This window comes from Anabrus simplex, chromosome 1 (genome assembly GCF_040414725.1).
Source record: "Anabrus simplex isolate iqAnaSimp1 chromosome 1, ASM4041472v1, whole genome shotgun sequence".
NCBI lineage: Eukaryota > Metazoa > Arthropoda > Insecta > Orthoptera > Tettigoniidae > Anabrus > Anabrus simplex.
This window is the reverse complement of record NC_090265.1, coordinates 1685967707-1685987240: the sequence shown is the minus strand read 5'-3', so window position 1 is coordinate 1685987240 and position 19534 is coordinate 1685967707. Positions and strand designations below refer to the sequence as shown.

Below are 19534 nucleotides of genomic sequence, written 5' to 3'. Positions count from 1 at the left end.
AATTTATTCAGTGCTTGGTAGACTTCCTTTATTGTGGGGGGATTCATGTTTTATTGTGGTGTAGGTGTCCAAATGAAGGAGTTCTGTAGATTCTTGACAATTTAGAAGCTTGTTCAAATATTTAGCTAGAATTTTTGCATTGTCTTTATTGTTATGAGCCAGCTTACCATTTACATCCTTCATCAGTAGGGTTGGGGGTTCATATTTTTGGAGCCTATTTTCTGAAGGTTTTGTGGTAGTCCCTTGATTGAGTTTTATTGAATTCTTCATCATTGAATTGCAGTGTGTCCTTATGATGCTGTCTTTTTATTCTTGTTAAGACTTGGGTAATTTTTTTCTCTGTTTTACTAGATTTTGATGGGTAATTTCTGATTTTTGGGACTGATATAATAGCCATCCCTGATGTGTGTTCTCCACTGTTTCATCGCATTCACTGTTCCACCATTGGTGTTTTTTACGTGGTTTAATTGGAGCCAGGTCTTCTGCAATTTGTTTAAGGTTGTCTCTTCAAGTTTATCTGTGATTTTTATTTTTTCAGTTGATTTTTGGTCATTTTCGTTGTTGATTAGCTGGGTAGGATCTATTTTTCTTTTAGTTTTAGGGACCTACTTTTGTAGTCGCCTCTTGGGAGTGAGCTTAATTTTTATTTTAACTACGTAGTGATCTGAACATGTGTCTATTCCTCGGAGGACTTTGACATTGTAGATCTCTTTGTGGTGGTATTTGTCCATGCAGATGTGATCCAGTTGCCATTCTCCTTTAGTGTAGTCAGGGTGTTTCCATGTTTTTAGTTTTTGAGGTTTTCTCTTAAAACATGTAGATTTTGAGATTAAATTATGGTGTATACATAGGTCAACTAGTCTCTCTCATTTTGATTTGTTTTCTTGTGTGCTGGCCATTTTCCGATGATGTCACGGTATTTTCTTTCTCTGCCTAGTTCAGTGGTGAAGTCGCCTATTAATAATTTTACATGTTGTTTGGGGATGTTATCTATGGTCTGATCCAATACGTCCCAAAATTCTTCTGTTTCCTCATGATCTGTTGAGGAGTTTTTTAAATCATTATTGGGAACATAGGCATATATTATAGTACAGATTTTATTAGATGCCTTAGATTGATTTATTAGATTATTTTATATATATTACATATATATATATTCACTAGATGTTGAACTGTGACTGAAAAGTGATTTCACGGAGGCAGAAATTTTTAAAAAATGTAATGATATTATTGGCTTTACGTCCCACTAACGACTTTCACAGTTTTGAGAGACGCTGAGGTGCCAGAATTCAGTGCTACACGAGTTCTTTTACCTGCCAGTAAATCTACCGACACGAAGCTGACGTATCTGAGTACCCTCAAATACCACCAGGCTGAGCCAGGATCGAACCTGCCAAATTGGGATCAGAAGGCCAGTCCCTCAACCGTCTGAGCCACAGCCCAGCGGAATTTTTCTCAAGGAACTGGAGAGTTCACCATAGAGACATAATAGGAACAGTAGGAGGGGAAGTATTCATACCGATGAAAGGAAAATTTGTGAGCTACGAAAAAGTTAGGGATGAAAAAAACATGATATTCTAAGTCGTCATCATCAGTGTCCCACTCCAGTTGCCCGGGTCTGGTTAACCCATATGCACCCACCCGCTCTTTTGCTCTGACATTGCTAGGAACCCGCCAACTTTTTAGTTTGCAACCTCTGTGTTGCAAGCTTTCGGTTAAAACAGTATAGTGGGTGATCGACTGCGCGTATTATCACGGGACCTGTTTTCTATTATTGAGAAATTCCACACTATTGCTCATGACACAAAAAACAGAACAATACAGAAATATAACACATGAAAATCCCTTTGAAATCTTAAATTTTTCGTTATCTTATCTCACCTCAGAAGTTCTTTAGTGTGTGTTATGGCCTTAATTATACGACACGAGCCTAACATTTGCCAGATTTTGAAATAAGGAAATAATAGTAAAGCAATACGACATGGGCATTTGATAGGGTGGATCATGGGAGACTACTGGCAAAAATGAGTGCAATTGGACTAGACATAAGAGTGTCTGAATGGGTTGCTATATTTCTAGAAAATAGATCTCAGAGAATTAGAGTAGATGAAGCTTTATCTGACCCTGTAATAATTAAGAGGGTAATTCCTCAAGGCAGTATTATCGGACCTTTATGTTTTCTTATATATATAAATGATATGAGTAAAGGAGTGGAATCGGAGGTAAGGCTTTTTGCGGATGATGTTATTCTCTATAGAGTGATAAATAAGTTACAAGATTGTGAGCAACTGCAACGTGACCTCGAAAATGTTATGAGATGGACAGCAGGCGATGGTATGTTGATAAACGGGGTTAAAAGTCAGGTTGTGAGTTTCACAAATAGGAAAAGTCCTCTCAGTTTCAATTACTGCATTGATGGGGTGAAAGTTCCTTTTGAGGATCATTGTAAGTATCTAGGTGTTAATATAAGGAAAGATCTTCATTGGGGTAAATACATAAATGGGATTGTAAATAAAGGGTACAGATCTCTGCACATGGTTATGAGGGTGTTTAGGGGTTGTAGTAAGGATGTAAAGGAGAGTGCATATAAGTCTCTGGTAAGGACCCAACTATGTGTAGGAAAATATATGGAACGCTGCGCTGTCTCAGTAAATTCAAATTAACTTTCCCTTTTAAACTAAAGAAAATTCTTGTTGAATCACTCGCATTACCTCATTTTGATTATTGCGACATAGTTTACAACAACCTAGGAGTAGACTGGGGAAGGAAATTACAGTGCGCTCAGAATGCCTGTGTAAGATTTATCTGTGGACTTCGTTACGCTGACCATGTCACACCGTCTTACACGCGGCTTGGGTGGCTTCGCCTGCAAGAACGACGCACACTTCATACTCTTTGCTTCTTGCATACTATTCTTAAAAGTTCTCAACCAGTCTATCTCCGTGATCGAATGAAGCTCCTCTCCACAGACCATAACAAAAATACCCGATCCTGCAGCACCATGTGTTTATCCCTTCCTGTACATAGAACAGCAATCTACACGAAATCATTCACCGTTACCGCAGCCCGACAATGGAATCTCTTACCAGTGGACGTCAGAAGCATGTCCAGCAGCTTAGCTTTTAAACATGCCTGTGTCGAAATACTAGGTAAACATGCATGAATCATCAAATTATGACCTGAAAACACCTACTCCTACCGCCTCTTCATCATCATTTCCCTCTTCCTTTCACAGATATTCTTCTTCTTCTTCCTCTTCTACTTCTTACTAATCCTTCTCTTCACCTCTCAACTGAAGGCGATATTTCGGTGTACTGTAGAAATGTATATATTTTCTAAACTTTTTCTTAAGTAGTTGTTATAGTACTCATTATTCATAATGATATTCTTAGTACTCATTTTTCATAATTATATTCTTAGTACTCATTATTCATAGTTATATTCTTAGTACTCATTATTCATAATTATACTCTTAGTACTCATTATTCATAATTATATTCTGCACTTTACGTACGATTTATATTATATAGATGATATGATTTTTTTTTTTTTTTTAAGTGTGGTTACTTTTGTTAATGGTATTACTGTTACTATTGTCCATATTATCATATTATTGTCATCAGTAGTTATTATTAAGTGTTCTAGGTTAAGACTGGTTAAGTGTAAGAAAGGGAGTACATCCCTAACTTTGCCAGGATAAATAAAACATATTACTATTACTATTACTATTACTAGAGTATGGTTCCAGTGTATGGGACCCTCACCAGGATTACCTGATTCAAGAACTGGAAAAAATCCAAAGAAAAGCAGCTCGATTTGTTCAGGGTGATTTCCGACAAAAGAGTAGCGTTACAAAAATGTTGCAATATTTGGGTTGGGAAGAATTGACAGAAAGAAGAAGAGCTGCTCGACTAAGTGGTATGTTTGTTGATTCCCATACGGAATTTAAAATATTTGTCCTGAATGAGTAAATATTTTAATGGGAATCAACATCTGTATTATCTGATGGCCAGGCAGGCATCAATTTTTGAAAATGAGACATAGCTCTCATAGTGCATTGGCACTGCTGGTGGCTTCAAGTAGCCTATGCAGTGGCCTCCACGGTATGCACTAGCCTTGCGTCTTGGGTGGTGTGCTAAATCCCAACTGATGAGCCTAACTTAGCACACGAGGGCGAAACGCAGGCAACCAAGAATGAGTTAGCTGGAAAATTTATAATGTCCAATAACGGACCATTACATTGGTATTATAAGTGGTATGTTCCGAGCTGTCAGTGGAGAGATGGCGTGGAATGACATTAGTAGACGAATAAGTTTGAATGGCGTTTATAAAAGTAGGAGAGATCACAATATGAAGATAAAGTTGGAATTCAAGAGGACAAACTGGGGCAAATATTCATTTATAGGAAGGGGAGTTAGAGATTGGAATAACTTACCAAGGGAGATGTTCATTAATTTTCCAATTTCTTTGAAATCATTTAGGAAAAGGCTAGGAAAGCAACAGATAGGGAATCTGCCACCTGGGCAACTGCCCTAAATGCAGATCAGTATTGACTGATTGAGCCTAACATTTGCCTGATTTGGAAATAAGGAACTAATGGGAAACAAATCACGAGTAAGCGAATGATGAGATTCGAACCTATATCCCAAATAAAAACTTTCAGCCGTACGACTCAATCGGTGCATTATTATTATTATTATTATTATTATTATTATTATTATTATTATTATTATTATTATTATTATTATTATTATTATTCAGCCTGAGGATCAGTGATAAAGTGTTCACATCCAGGTGCCAAGATCGTAGGTTCAAATTCGGCAGTCGCAATCGGATCTTGAGGGGTGGGAGAAAGTTCATTCGGCATTCCATGTCGTACGATATTACTACGCGAAAGGTCTCTGGTGATATATTTCCTGTTCATTCATGCACAGGATCACTAATAACTTCTTCCTCACTAGCACTGCTAAAATCAGAGCCTGAAACATTAAATATGCTTTGAATTTCGCTATTACTGAGCATTTCGTGCGAGCAAGCAACTTTCTTCTCAGCCATCTTGTCAACAACAGAATACAGATTTCTCGATCGATATTTTAATCAATTCTCTTTGCCAAAGAAGCATACCAGAGCAATCTGGTGACACTTTGAGACACCAAAAACAGATTTCCATTACAAATGTTTCTGGAAAAAGCCAACAGATGTCACAAATGTCTCCAATATGCGACCTTGCATCCCTGCGTACCAGTCCGCTTGTGGAGTCCTGGCCCAGCCGCTCGAGTGCGTATCAGTCCGCTTACGGGTGCACGTGGGTTAACAAGCCTCCTCCACTCCTTCCTGCCCTCCCAGTTTTCCTGCTCCATTACTTCCGTCACATCCAATCCAGCTTCTCTAATGTCCTTCCAAATCTGATCCAACCACCCTCTGCTCGGTCTTCCAACTGGTCTCTTTCCCTTAACTTCTCTTTCCAATTCCCTTCTTGCTACCCGTTGCTTTCCCATTCTTTTTACATGTCCGAAAAATCTCAGTGTTGCTTTCTGTATGTTCTGTACTAATGGTTCTATATTTAGCTCTTCTCTGATTTTAATATTTTGAATTCTATCTTTTGTCTTTTTAACCAATGTTCTTAAAAATTTCATTTCTACTGCTTGGATCTTACTATCTTGTCTCTTATTAGTTACCAGCGTTTCTAGTCCGCATGTTACAATTGGTATGAAATACTATTTATATAATGTTAATTTCGTTCTCTTGGGTACTTATCATCCCATAAAAGCTCTCTGACATGATGATAAAATGTTGTACCTGTCTGTTATTAATTTCAGGCTTGATTTCATTACTTCCATTAATAATGCTACCCAGATATGTAAACTGTTCTACATTCTCTAACCGTTCTCCACCTATGTTCACTTGGCTCCTCTTTTTCTTTTTTCCACAGTGCATGACTACAGTTTTCTTTTTACTAATTACCATTCCAAACTCCTTCAGATTTTCATTCCAAATGTCCAGTCTCCTTTGTACTTCCTTTTCTCCCTTTCCTCAAATCACCACATCTTCTGCAAATACCAAGGCATTCACTTCATCACTACTGATACTCTGTTTTACACGTTTTATGATTTCATCTGGCAATGAAATAAACAATAATGGCAACAGTGCACTTCCTTGCTTGAGACCTTTTTTTGTATAAAATGTTTCAGAGTCACCACTCCCCACTTGTACACTCCTTTTACTCTCACGATATAACATTTTTATCTTGTTAATTAATGATTTTGGTACATTCTTTTTCAGTAGGCATTCCCATACATGTTTTCTCTTAACTGCATCATAAGCTTTTTCCAAATCGTAAAATACAAATATGATTTCCTTGTTTCTTTCCAGATGTTTTTCCATTATTGTTCGCACTGTAAATATCAAGTCTATTGTTAATCTATTCGGTCTAAAACTATATTGTTCTTTCTCTAACTGTGTTTCTATTATATCCCTCAGTCTTTTGTCTATGACTTTCTCCATTATTTTTAGCCCATGTGATAATAGATACCTCTATGATTTTCACATTTCTTCCTATTTCCTGTTGTGAGTAATGATATAATGCTTACTTGTTGCTAATCTTCAGGTATCCTTTCATCCTTCCATATGGCATTGAGGACTCGGTATAGCCAATGTAGTCCAATGCTTCCTGCTGCCTTAAATCATATCAGCATTGAATGCGCCTTTTCCACTTGCTTTACCTTTGGTCATTGCTTTCACTGCCCTTTCAGGTTCCAACCATGTTATCGGAATCTCTTTTTTTTCTCCATCTAGTATTTCCATTTTCTTACATCCTTCCTCCTCTGAGCAGTCATCCTCATTATAATGTTTTTCAAAATATTTTGCCATCACCTTCTGAAGACCCTTTTTGTCATGTACTTTGGATCCATCTTCTCACTCTAATGCCTTGATTTTTCTTGATTTTAATACTTTGTATACTAGTTTGTTATTTCCTTGACTATCTTGCTCAATTCTGTTGGTAAACTATCCCCAACATTTCTCCTTTTCTTCCTTGATACTCCTCTTTACTTGTTTTTTCAATCTTTTGTATTCCACATGTAACCTTTCTATGTTATTCTCATCCCTCTGATAAGTTTTTTGCTTTTCCTTATCCATTTCTTTCTTCATCTTATTTCTTTCTTTTATTTCTTTTTTTTTTTTTATTTTGTCTGTCCACCACCGCATCTCCTTTGCTTGTTTCCCTGCATACCTCAATTGCTGCTTCCACAAATGTCTGTCTTAAATTGTCCCACTCTTCTTCTCCACTTTGTATTTTTGTGTTAGGCAACTCCCTTTTTATCCAATCTTTGAATGCCATTCTTTTATCTTCCTCCTCCAATTCCCAAATCCTGATCTTTGGTTTCTTCTTCAGTACAATTTTAGGGATTACTATTCTTTTTAATTCCACAATTAATAATCTATGATCTTCCATACTCTAAGTATATGGCTCATATCTAAAGATAATAGGCAACTTTTTTGATTTTGGGGTGTACAGACCTCACAAGGGTGGGGCTGATGCTGATACAGAATTATTTGATAAGATAATTACCTATGTGGGAAATGGCATTGAAAGGAACATTATTTTGGTAGGTGATATCAATTTTCCAAAGGTTACCAAATGTTAACTGGAAGGGTAATGCAAATGAGAGAAAATATGACCAACAAATGGTCAATAAGTTAATCTGGGAAGGACAGCTGAATCATAAAGTGATGAAACCAACTAGAAGGGAAAATATTCTAGTTGTGGTGCTGATAAAACCAGATGAGCTCTACAGAGATTGAAGTGATAGATGTTATATGTGATCACAAAGGTGTGTTTGTTGTAGTTAAAAATAAATGTGATAGAAAGGAAGGTTGTAAAAGTAGGACTATTATGCAATACTTTATGGTTGATAAGAGAGGTAAGGGAAAGTTTAAAAAAAAAAGTCATTATGATCAATGAAAACTGATAAATAAAAATAAAAATGGGTTTAAAGCTATTGTAGAGGAGCATGAAAACAGGTACGTACCATTCAAGGTGGTAAGGAATAGTAAAAACCCATTTTTTTCCTATTTGTTTTACGCCGCACCGACACAGATCCAATATATTATAACAGAAATAAATAGATTAAGAAGGAGGTGCAGGCTGGAAAGAAACAGAGTTAGGAATCGTGGAAGTAAGGAAAAACGGAACTTATTAAGAAAATTAATTTAGCAACAAAAATTTAAAAAATGCCAGCTAAGAATAATACAATGGCAAACATAATTGGTAGTCATTTAGTTCTTCTTCTGGGTTGAACCGTGTGAATCATGCTGTTGTTTTATGTACCTTCCATACAGTTTGTGAAGGTTTCGAGAACATTTCAGTATTCTTTGTCAATTATTTAAGAAAAGATTAGGTAAACACTGATAGGGTATCTTCTACCTGGGTGACAGCCCTAAATGCAAAACAATGATGATTGATTGATTGATTGATTGATTGATTGATTGATTGATTGATTGATTGATTGATTGATTGATTGATTGATTGATTGATTGAAGGCTAGGAATGGGAAGGTAGTGGCCATTGCTTTAATTAAGGTACCTGGTGTGAAAATGGAAAACTATTTTCATGGTTACGAATGGTGGAATTTGAAGCCACCATCTCCCAAATGTAAGTCCACATCTACGCAACCCCAACCACTCGGCCAACTCGCTTGGTTTAGTGAAGTATTCTTGGTGCTGAAAAGCAAGTACCATATTGTAGTATCGACGAGTGCCACACTGAAAATACTATCAATGATGGTGAGTAACTGTAATGAACTAACAAAAATCTAAAACTAAAATGAAGTGTTTGAATAATTTTCTGTAAATCACTGTGTTTTTGTGTGTTCTAGAATCTAATATAATGTTACATGCTAGCCCGGCGGTAGCCCCTTCCGGTACTTCCGGAAAAGACTAGTGACTCACACGACCTGCGATCTCCCAGTCAGCTTGTAGGGTGGGGCCGGCCTTTCCATGTATTGTTCTCGTCGGCTGACTTACCTGTGAGTTTTTTGGAGATTCAACAGGAATGTTCTGCCTCTAGTGACATCATGCGAGCTATAAAAAGGGGGTCTAGCCGCGGACAGTCAGTCAGTGTTGGACTCCGTGTGAGACTCAGTGTGTTGGGGTTCGGTGGCTGGGCTGAGGGCGGCAGAGGTGTTGGCTGTCGCCAATGTCCCACTGAGGTCTGAACGAGGAGCTGTTGTTGTGGTGTTGGAGAGGCCAACGTGTGCGTGGAGTGGAGACAACAGAACACAAGACTGTATTGTGTGTTTGTGTATTTCTGTGGACTGAGGCAGAGCGAGGGAAGCCGCCATTGCGAGTGTGAAGGTAAATGGACCTGTGTTAATGTTCGCTGTTGTATCGTCCTGCTGTTGAATAGTGTTGAGCTGTTTAGTTGTTCACTGCATGTGACTGTGTGAATTACTGGACTGTCTGTGGAATCGAACCAACGAACAGTCATCGTGTGTCATGTAGCCAGTGGCACTGTGTTCAAATCCAGCGGTCTACACACAGCAGCTGTAGGAGGTGACTGGACTCGGGTAAAGTGAAAGCAAGGATTATAGCCGTCCCCAGGTATATAATTCCAACCGGCCAGGACTCCCTGGTGTATGTACAGAAGAGAATTTTGTAAATAGACAGTAATTAGTAAGTATGGCCATTCACAGCTGGTTAGAATTGTGTGTGTGCATCTACTAGGTCCTAGTGAAATAGAGTAATGAAACAGATGGAGTTTTATTTGTAACAATAACGTATAGGAAGTGTATCGATTCAAACAGAATTGGCCTGTGGTGAATGTAACCCCCTTTCGAATGATACGATATGTAAATGAAAATCCACAGCCTGTTTCCAGTCATTCGACCAGGTCAGGAATGGAATGAATGAAGCTCCCATCTAGCGGCGAGGACAGGAATTGTGCCGGCTGCCGAAGCCTGTCGCACTCCTCTGGGGCAATAATTAATGAATGATAAATGAAATGAAATTATATTGGAGAGTGTTGCTGGAATGAAGTATGACAGGGAAAACCGGAGTACCGGGAGAAAATGATATGATCCCTCTAATCTTGAGACTGAGGCCATATGTAAGAGGCAGCAAGCTTATTATTATGGTTGGAGAGTTCTCTGACATTTCAAACTTGACAGCATGCTGAGCTGTAAAATTGTTTCTTACTCCATTGTTCTGTTGACAAATTTATGAAATTCCCCATAATTCATGAAGAAAGGGTAAAAACGAGGGAACTTTAATAAACAGTCAAATTTCCTCATGTCAACAGAGCTCTACACTGCCCAATGTCATAATGGAATCACCAGCTACGTATTATGTTTTTTATTCTTTTTCTATCCAAATAAATTCAGTGCCACTCTGAAGTTATGTTATGCTCAAATCAACAGATAAAGAATGTGTACACCAATACACACATTCTACTGGCTCTCTTAAAACCTCACCTTGGAGTTTAAAAATTAAAAATCCTACAATAAATATTAATGTCTATTTAAAAAGTCTTATTATATAAAATGCAGATAACTGGTAAAAATACAACAAATTTCAAAAAATAGTATGTTAACATTACTATTTTCATTTTCTTCTTGTAAACTGATATCTAATAGTAAGATAAGGCCTTCTTGTTTTCTAAAATGCTACTAAATTTAGCAAGGATTGAACTTGCGAATCCAGAAATATATCATACAATCAACACACATTATTCCCAATACAATAGAATGTACATTACTGTACCTTGTATGGACTTTACCAAGCTCCGTTCCCAAGCACACATCTTGATGAACTTTATGCATATGAGAATTTCAGTCATGAGCTTGACACGTAAATCAGATATAACCACTGTCTTAGCCCTAAGATAACTTGTCAACCTGGAAATACCATACTGTAAACAAAAAAGAAGAAATCATCATTACTCATGAGAAAATAAATTAAAAATAATGATGATGATTATGATGATGACGATCACAGAGGGAATATCTTGGACAATATACTTCAGTGTAAAACTAGCTTATGTTTAGAATACAATCATGTTGTGCTGAGGAACACCTACTAGAATAATGTGCAGCTATGGAATATAATCAAATCAAATCAAATCAAATCAAATCAAATCAAATCAAATCAAATCAAATCAAATCAAATCAAATCAAATCAAACCAAATCAAAATCTCTTTATTTGCAAATGAGGTGTCTACCTCGGTGGCAAATGGTACACTAAAATACATTATTGTCAAGCACTAAATTTTAAATTAACAAGAGAAGAACATTTTTCTAGAATACAATAATATACAATTTACACAAACAATTTTTTCTATTTAACAAACAGATCATCCTTAGTAAATTTATATTGTTTACAAAATTCTACTTATAATATCTCCTATACTTACAAACATAGTCAACTCATATACAGTATGTGGAATTACTTCAAATAATACTATGCAAATGGTATAAGATTAAAATTTGCATTGCATTTATTTACTTTTTTTTTTAACCCATTTTGGAACCTAAGTAGCACAACGACCTGCTGCATCTTAACCAGAGCCCCTTTTGCCACCACTTTTCAGAGTTCCTGAAGGGCCTTCACAGCTACCATAGCGGTCCCAGGGCCCTCGAAGTCCCCACTATACTTACCCCTAAAGGCAGTCCCCTACTTTGGCTGTCCAAACTCCGTGGACCAGGGGATGGAATTAATTTTTGCTCACACATTTTTATTGCCTTTGCTGGCGGGACCTAGTGTTTAAAGTGCACTATGTCTTCTGGTATGGGCTAGAGCAATTTTGTTACTTTCATTGACCTGTCTCAGCTTTATCCTTGGCACTGAAAAAGTGAAAGTGACTGAGGTATGAGTGATGCTAGTAATGCCATTCCATCTGCAGCCAGTCCCTGCTATGAACGGTGTGAAAATATTGCCATTGAAACTTAGCTTATACAAAGCATTGCTGTTCTTGTATTTATTTTTGCTCATTGCTGTGCTCAAGTAAACAAATATTCAGTTAAATTGTAATAACTCACTTCATTTTTTATGTTACTGTTCTGTTACAAATTGATAGCATAATGTTTGAATAAGTCACAGTTTTTAGTCTCAATTTTACTGACACAAACTGTGTTATGTCCAAATAATTTCCACTATTTAGATATATTTTCCTTTGAGCTAATTTGTGTACATTCCCACTTCATTACAAAACAAGTTTACAAATATCATACAACAGGAATCTATTCTGTCTACAGTGCACGACTTTTAATATGTTTTTCTTCATTTCCCACCATTCTGCTTACAAAGGCGTAACTGGTTTTGCAAATGAACAACTGAATTCATACACTATTCTGTATGTCACATCATCATCATCATCATTTAGGACAGTCTCCACCCTTCAGCCCTTATGCTGGGAACACAAGCCACTCACCTTTTTTTTTTTTTTTTTTTTTTTTTGCAAGTTGCTTGGTCTTATGGCAACGTTGGGACAGGGAAGGGCTAGGAATGGGAAGGAAGCGGCCGTGGCCTTAATTAAGGTACAGCCCCAGCATTTGCCTGGTGTGAAAATGGGAAACCACGGAAAACCATCTTCAGGGCTGCTGAGAGTGGGGTTCGAACCCACTATCTCCCGAATGCTGGATACTGACCGCACTTAAGTGACTGCAGCTATCGAGCTCGGTTCACTGTCTTCTGTCTGTCCACATCCTGTTCTTTTTTTTATCTACCTCCATTAGAGTCTTCTGGTCTCTAAACCTTCCTTAACTCCTTGCAGCCATCTGTCCCTTGCCCTTTCTCTAGCTCTTCTTCCATTCTCATAACAAACATCCTTTTCAGCAATCCTTCTTCACTCATTCTCCATTTTATAACAGTCACAAATATCACAAATCATTCATTCTCCCCATATGTCCACACTACTGTAATCTTGATCTTTCTATTCTAGCTGTTAGGGATCCCACTTTCACTGCCCACACCTCACTCTTTCATTCCCCCATCTGTCCAGTCTTGTCACTCCAACCCTATTACTAAGGAACTTCATCTCACAGGCCTGTACTCTACTTTTATTTCCTTCCTTCATTTTTCATGTCTCTGATAAACAAGTTAGTATGGGAACATAGCAGATGTTATATATCATCTGTTTGCACTTCTCTACTCAATATAACCTCCTACACACTTAAAGAATTCTGCCCTGTTTGTCTTTTTCCCTCCTGTTCTTCACACTTTTCTCAATGATGCTTCACAAATATAGTACGTAAAAATGTCTAATTTCAGTAGTCTCTCCTTCATATGTTACTTCCATATGAGGCGGTCCGTTCCAAAACTCGTCTTATCCATTTACAAAAACAAAATGAGTTAGAGGTACCATTGCCTTCTTGATGATGTTTGTGATATTTCTATCACAAAATTAAGCACCAAAACTCGCTATTTCCCATAGAAATCTGTCACCAAACTTAGGCTATTGTACCATAACTTGCCTTATCCACGGCGCTTGTCGTTCCAAAACTCGCCATATAGAATCAACCAATAGGAATGGATAATTTCAGCACGCGACTCACGCTACAATTTACCCACGTTTTATGCCAGTCTTTCCACTCTTTGAGTTGTTCTTGAACTGTGTTAGTCTTCCATGCAGTTTCGTGCTGTGAATAGAGTGTATTAAGATGACCGAAAATATTGCTCTCGTTGTGGAAGGTATATAAAACTTGCTAATACAGAACAGTTTCACATTCAGGTCTGCCAAAAGACATTCTTGAATGTATTGCATGTCAGCAAAGATCGGGTTCAGGGGATTGCCAGAAATCACTTCACGACAGGGAAACTCCCAACAGAAAAGAGAGGAGGAGCTAGGATCAAACCAGAGTACACTGAAAAGAGGCACTCCGTGCAACGTTTCATTGAAGGTTTGCAGTGTTGTGAAAGTCACTATTGCCGAGGAAAGTCACTGGTCAGACAGTATCTACCCGGAAATTTAAGCATCGCTAAGCTTTACAAAATGTATAACAAGAAATCACCTGAAGAACTCAGGGTGAAGCGGTGGTTCTTCCGTGAAATGTTTACACATTGCTACAACATAGGATTCGGAACACCACTTAATGACGCTTGCTCAAAGTGCATAGAGCTCAAGGAGAAAAACTTGAAAATTTGAACGTATCACTGAAGAATGATTTAATCTTGGAACTTACAGTACACAAATTAAGGGCTGCAACTTTTTTCAAAAAGCTCCAAGAAGAAAGGGACAGCATGGCAATATTTTCATTTGACTGCCAAAAGAATCTTGTGAATCCAAAAGTTCCAGATCAAATTGCCTATTGTAGTCGCCAACTGTACACCTATAATTTTACCACTGTGAGGGGTACCTCACATGCCAAGTTGACAAAGGAGAATGTTTTTACATACACATGGATGGAGCATGAATTCAACAAGGGGTCTAATGAAACGTCATCTGCAGTTTACCATCGATTATCACAAACTGATTTATCAAACTTCACTACTATACGAATTCGTGCGGATGTCTGCGGAGGACAGAACCGCAATTCTACAATGATTGCAATGTGCTCATATTTCTTGACACACACAGCTCAGCCTAATATAGAAAGTGTTGAATTGGTCTTTCCTATGACAGGCCACTCATTTCTGCCCTCTGACAGGGTATTTGCTCAAGTCGAGAGAGAGAGAGAGAGATACGGAAATGCCCTATAATCTGTAATCCAGCAGAATATGAAGACATCTTTAGCAAACATGCTGAAGTCTTCAAGTTTGGCAGAGACTGCTCGGTGAACAATTGGAAAATGGTTTTTGAAAATATGATGAAAATGCCTGCATCTTCGCACTTTGAATTTTCTTCAGTAAAACGATTTGTTATTAGCAGAGACTCACTGGGAAATGTTACCCTTATGAGGAAAACCTCATTACAACTCAGACATCGGTTTAGGAAAGTCCGTAATGAAAAAGGGAAAACGCCTGCGAGATATGCTAATGCCACCTGAATTATTGCCAAGAGTAAACTTGAATCCCGCCAAAGTAAAGGACGTAAAAAGTATGCTTGAAAAGCATTTTGGAATGGATTGGGATAGGAATGAGTTGCTTTCTTTTTATAAGAATTTGTTCACCTCAATTTCTGTAGATGAACATAATCTTGCTGAAGAAACAGAAGTTCTTTGTGATGGAACTCAAGAGGAGGGAACAGATTTGAGAGTTTGATTAACAACAAAGTTATGTTTTATTGTTCAAGTTACTTCTATTGTGAGTGCAGTGTAGCCTATAAAGGAAGAATTCTCTCCAAATACTATGGATAGGATGTAAATATGATAAATCACACTGCTGTGTTTAATTTATTTGTGAATATCATTATACTGATAGCAAAAAGGTGTGTGAGTGTACTGGTGAGTTTTATTACAACATTATATTCTCAATCCTTTCATTTTTCTTGTTTTAAAATAAGTTGTGTGAGGTAATATATTTTGAATTTTTTTGGGTGCTCCAAAACTCGTCTTATCCAAAATACAAATGTAATTTATTGATGTTCTACTAATTATATTTATAATTCTTCAGTAAGACGACCCTATGACATTGGACTTGAACGCGTCGTAATACATTTAAACAAGTGAGACTTATATTACGAAAATTACAGGTTTATTGCTTTTCCTGAAAAATCACTTATGATGGATAAGACAAGTTTTGGAACAGACCGCCTCATATCTGGTCTGTTGTTAATTTGTGTTGTGAGACTACTTCACTTGTCTTTGCTGAGGACTACTACTTCCCATCCATCCAGCTGTTCTTGTGCTTCTTCCTCACTGCCACCTCATATCATCAGATCATCTGCAACCAGCACTGTTTTAAGATTGTCTTTAGAACAGTCTCCACCCTTTAGCAAAAACTCCCCAGTGTGAATTTTTATTTTGGATAGTGATTTGAGAATCTGAAGGTGTCAACTTGGATGGACAAAACATGTCATTCTATGTTCTCTTTTAGCTCTTACGCCTTAACTCTTTGCATTATAAATTGTGTTCAATTAACCGATCAGGTGGGGTACATAGCACAATCATCACTACACACTAACAACACATAGAACATAGTAATTGTAAGACTTCCCTTCACATTGCCCAATAACATTCAACCAAATTTTAACAAATTATAATTATATATGTATGCAGATAAATTTACCTGAGAAGGATAGAAGAGTAAGAAAGATGCCATTCCAAACAAGGCCCAAGGTCCCAGCAGAAGATAAATATACACTACTCCAAAGACAGTAACCAGAGGGCCACCAACAATCATAGAAGCAAACATTGCCATGTCAAAGATACGTTGTCCATCATTTGCAAATATATTTATCAGCTGAAATACAACATGGAATCAGAACAGAAATGCAAAATATAATCTAAAAGAATATCAGGTTGTGTTAGTTATTTACGAGTACAACTTAACATACAAGCACAGAAGCTTGTTATGCTCTGTGATGGTTGAACGCTGTACAACATTTCAAGGGACTATGAATTGTAAATTTTATGGGAAAATGAATCATTTTATTGTTTACGTTCATACAATAGTAACTGAGAAATCTATATATAAGTTAAACACATCATGTTTAGTTACTACGGTAACATTTACAGATTTATTATGACCGGCTAATAATAATAATAATAATAATAATAATAATAATAATAATAATAATAATAATAATAATAATAATAATAATAATAATAACTGTATGGCCTCAGCTACCACGTCCAACAGTTTTAACACATTCACTCCGTAGATGCCTTAAGGCATTTAAGAGCAGCCTACATGCGGTACCGTATCCGAGTTAAGGCGTTTAAGGTCGCGCAATGTAAACGTTGTTTTGAAATTTAGCACCAAATTCATACGAAGTCGTACTTCGTGTTGAAAACCATAGATGACATATAAATGAACAGTCCCTCACCCTGGCTACCTGAACAAAGGGTACATTCCAATGCTTTCTTTATATTTTTCTTTGAGTAAACACCCACCAAGACGCATGGCTAGTGCATACCGTGGAGGCCACTGCATAGGCTACTTAGAGCCACCGGCAGTGCCAATGCACTGAGAGACTTTGTCTCCTTACCAAAAATTGATGCCTGCTTGGCCATCAGATGATATAGATGTTGATTCCCATAGGGTCCGTTATTGGACATTTATGTTGGTATTATAAATTTACTCATTCGGGACAAATATGTCAGGCTCCCTATGGGAATCAACATCTATATCATAACATGACAAATGTAAGAGAGGTAACTTAAGGGTCCACCTTTTCAATACAAATAAATGTTACAATGATTAAGTTACAATATGTTTACTTGGAACTAGTTTCAACGCTATTTAGCGTCATCTTCAGCCAAAATGTGAGAGATAAGCATAGGTACATACATACAAACATATACATTACACAAAATATTATAACATTATGATTAAATAAGAGTAAAAGCGGGAATAAAATAGTGAATAGATATTCAATCATAAGTTCAGGACTTCGCAGTCATTATCAAAACAACCCATGGAGGGTGAATTAAAATAGTAATCTAATTGTACAAACACGAGTTAGGATTCAACGAACATAATCTTTTAAAAAATAAATATAACACTTTAAAACTTTGCTTAAGTCCGAGATGAACTTTGTAGTCAAAGATTCAAATTTATAGTCATTTTTTTTCATTAAATGAGGTCACTTATTAACTAATAGTGTAGGGAACATTTTATTTGATCTTTTGACAGAAATACAATATTCAGTTTGCATAAGATGTTCCTCTGAGAGCTTTGAAGTTAGTTTTACATCATGGCTGTGCTGTTATCTGTGGTCTATTGTTTTTATATTGCAACGTAACGTGTACGGTGGAGACCAAGTTTTTGAGTCGAGATTTCTACGATGTTCGCAGTTCAATGCAGGACCTGCGGTGTAAAAAGGAGATATTTTTAAAAGTTGAAATAGTGAAGAAAAAGAGAGAGCTTGGGCTATGACTGAATGAGACTCACCTCAGGCGGCAAAGCTGTGACGCGTGATGAAGAGGAACTGAGCGTGATGGATAAGCTTGGGTCAGGGAAGCAGCTAGTGTTGGGGTAGGAAGGGAGAGGGAAGGAGGAGCGGTAGGGTAGGTGTGAGGAATGGAAGGAAGGGGAATTAGGGAGGGTGATGCAGTGAAAGTGCGTGTCATGAGAAAGTATTACCCATAATATGAAAGACAGATCTAATATTCGGAATTTTAATATTTTTGAAAAATTCAATGAGAAAACTGAACAAGGTCTTTGGTTTCTTGGAGATATCATTTAAGTTTGAGTTAAAATATTGATCTAAATGAATATAGCAGTTTTCAGTAACATCTAGTAAAGGACCTTTATTTAGAACTTCTAATACCTCAAGATCTTGATCTATTTCAGTACAGTTATGTTTAAATTCTTTCATATGTAGGCTGACTGCAGAAAATCCGTTATGCTTTATAGCACTGACATGTTCCGTATATCTGATTTTAAAACGACGTCGTGTTTGACCTAGGTAAGAGCTATTGCAGTCTTGACAAGAAAAACTATATACTGTACACCCGATTTTGAAATAGGACTACTTTTATTTATTGATGTAGAGTTATGCAGGATCTCTGTACAGTAGAGTCTCGATTATCCGACCTAAACTGGACCTGAAATACGTCGGATCACCGAAAATGTTGGATAATACAGAATATCTTTGAAAATGAACTAAAACAAACAGGAAGGCTATACTGTATTACTATGTTTTACAATTTTTACAATGATCTATTTATTGACTTATCAATTCAATTGTACAGTACATGGAGTATTGATCGAAAACATTTCAAATGTCTTATGAAAAGAAACTTGTCAACAATGTCTGCTTGCCTGCTGATTCACGTTTTCTTGCTGCAAGATCCTGCCATCAACGATAATCCTTCACTGTGAATCATCATTTTCTCCTTTTCTTCTGCAATGCCTCGTTCTTGTTCATCATCCTCATTTTCGTTAGCATTCACAAAACCAATTATATCAGGGTCAGTTCAAACAGCTGATCTTGTGCACACCACATACTCACATCTTGAGTCATAGCATCCTCACAGATAGTAATGAAATTCAGTAAGGGAACAATGTTTTCCAAGTGTTCTTGTACCACCTGCTCTCAAAGTTCAAACTCACTCAACAATATTTTCCAAGACTTTCTAATGTCGTTGTTTCAACTTCACAAGACTGCGCTATCCAGTATGCCACGTCTTTCATGTTGTTTCGTTTTAACTTTTCTATCCATGTCGTTGCCATTGTCCATTTTCTCTATCAGGGATGAAAAGAGTTTCCACCGATATTTCCTCTTCAATGTTTCCAGCATACCTTGGTCCATTGGTGGCATAATGACGTCAAGTTAGGAGAGAGGATAATGACTTTGATGTCACCTTTTATAAGTTGCTCTTCATTTGGGTGTGATGGAGCGTTGTCTAGTAGAAGGAGAGCTTGTGTAGGGATATTGTTTGAAGCTTGAAATGTTTCCACATCTGGAACAAACTGTGTAAAGAACAGTCTTTTAAG

At 37.1% G+C, this 19534-nt stretch overlaps 1 protein-coding gene across 7 annotated transcripts in view; it reads right to left on the bottom strand.

Annotated features, from left to right (window-relative positions):
* The window catches only part of LOC136858684 (ATP-binding cassette sub-family C member 5), a 299980-nt gene that overhangs the window by 227290 nt on the left and 53156 nt on the right, over positions 1–19534 (bottom strand). For all 7 annotated transcript variants that reach the window (XM_067138409.2, XM_068225666.1, XM_067138411.2 and 4 more), the window contains exons 7-8: positions 16160–16333; positions 10759–10906 (exon numbers count right to left, since the gene is read on the bottom strand). In XM_067138409.2, coding sequence (XP_066994510.2) covers positions 10759–10906; positions 16160–16333 — 322 coding nt within the window. The remainder of the gene's footprint in view (positions 1–10758; positions 10907–16159; positions 16334–19534) is intronic.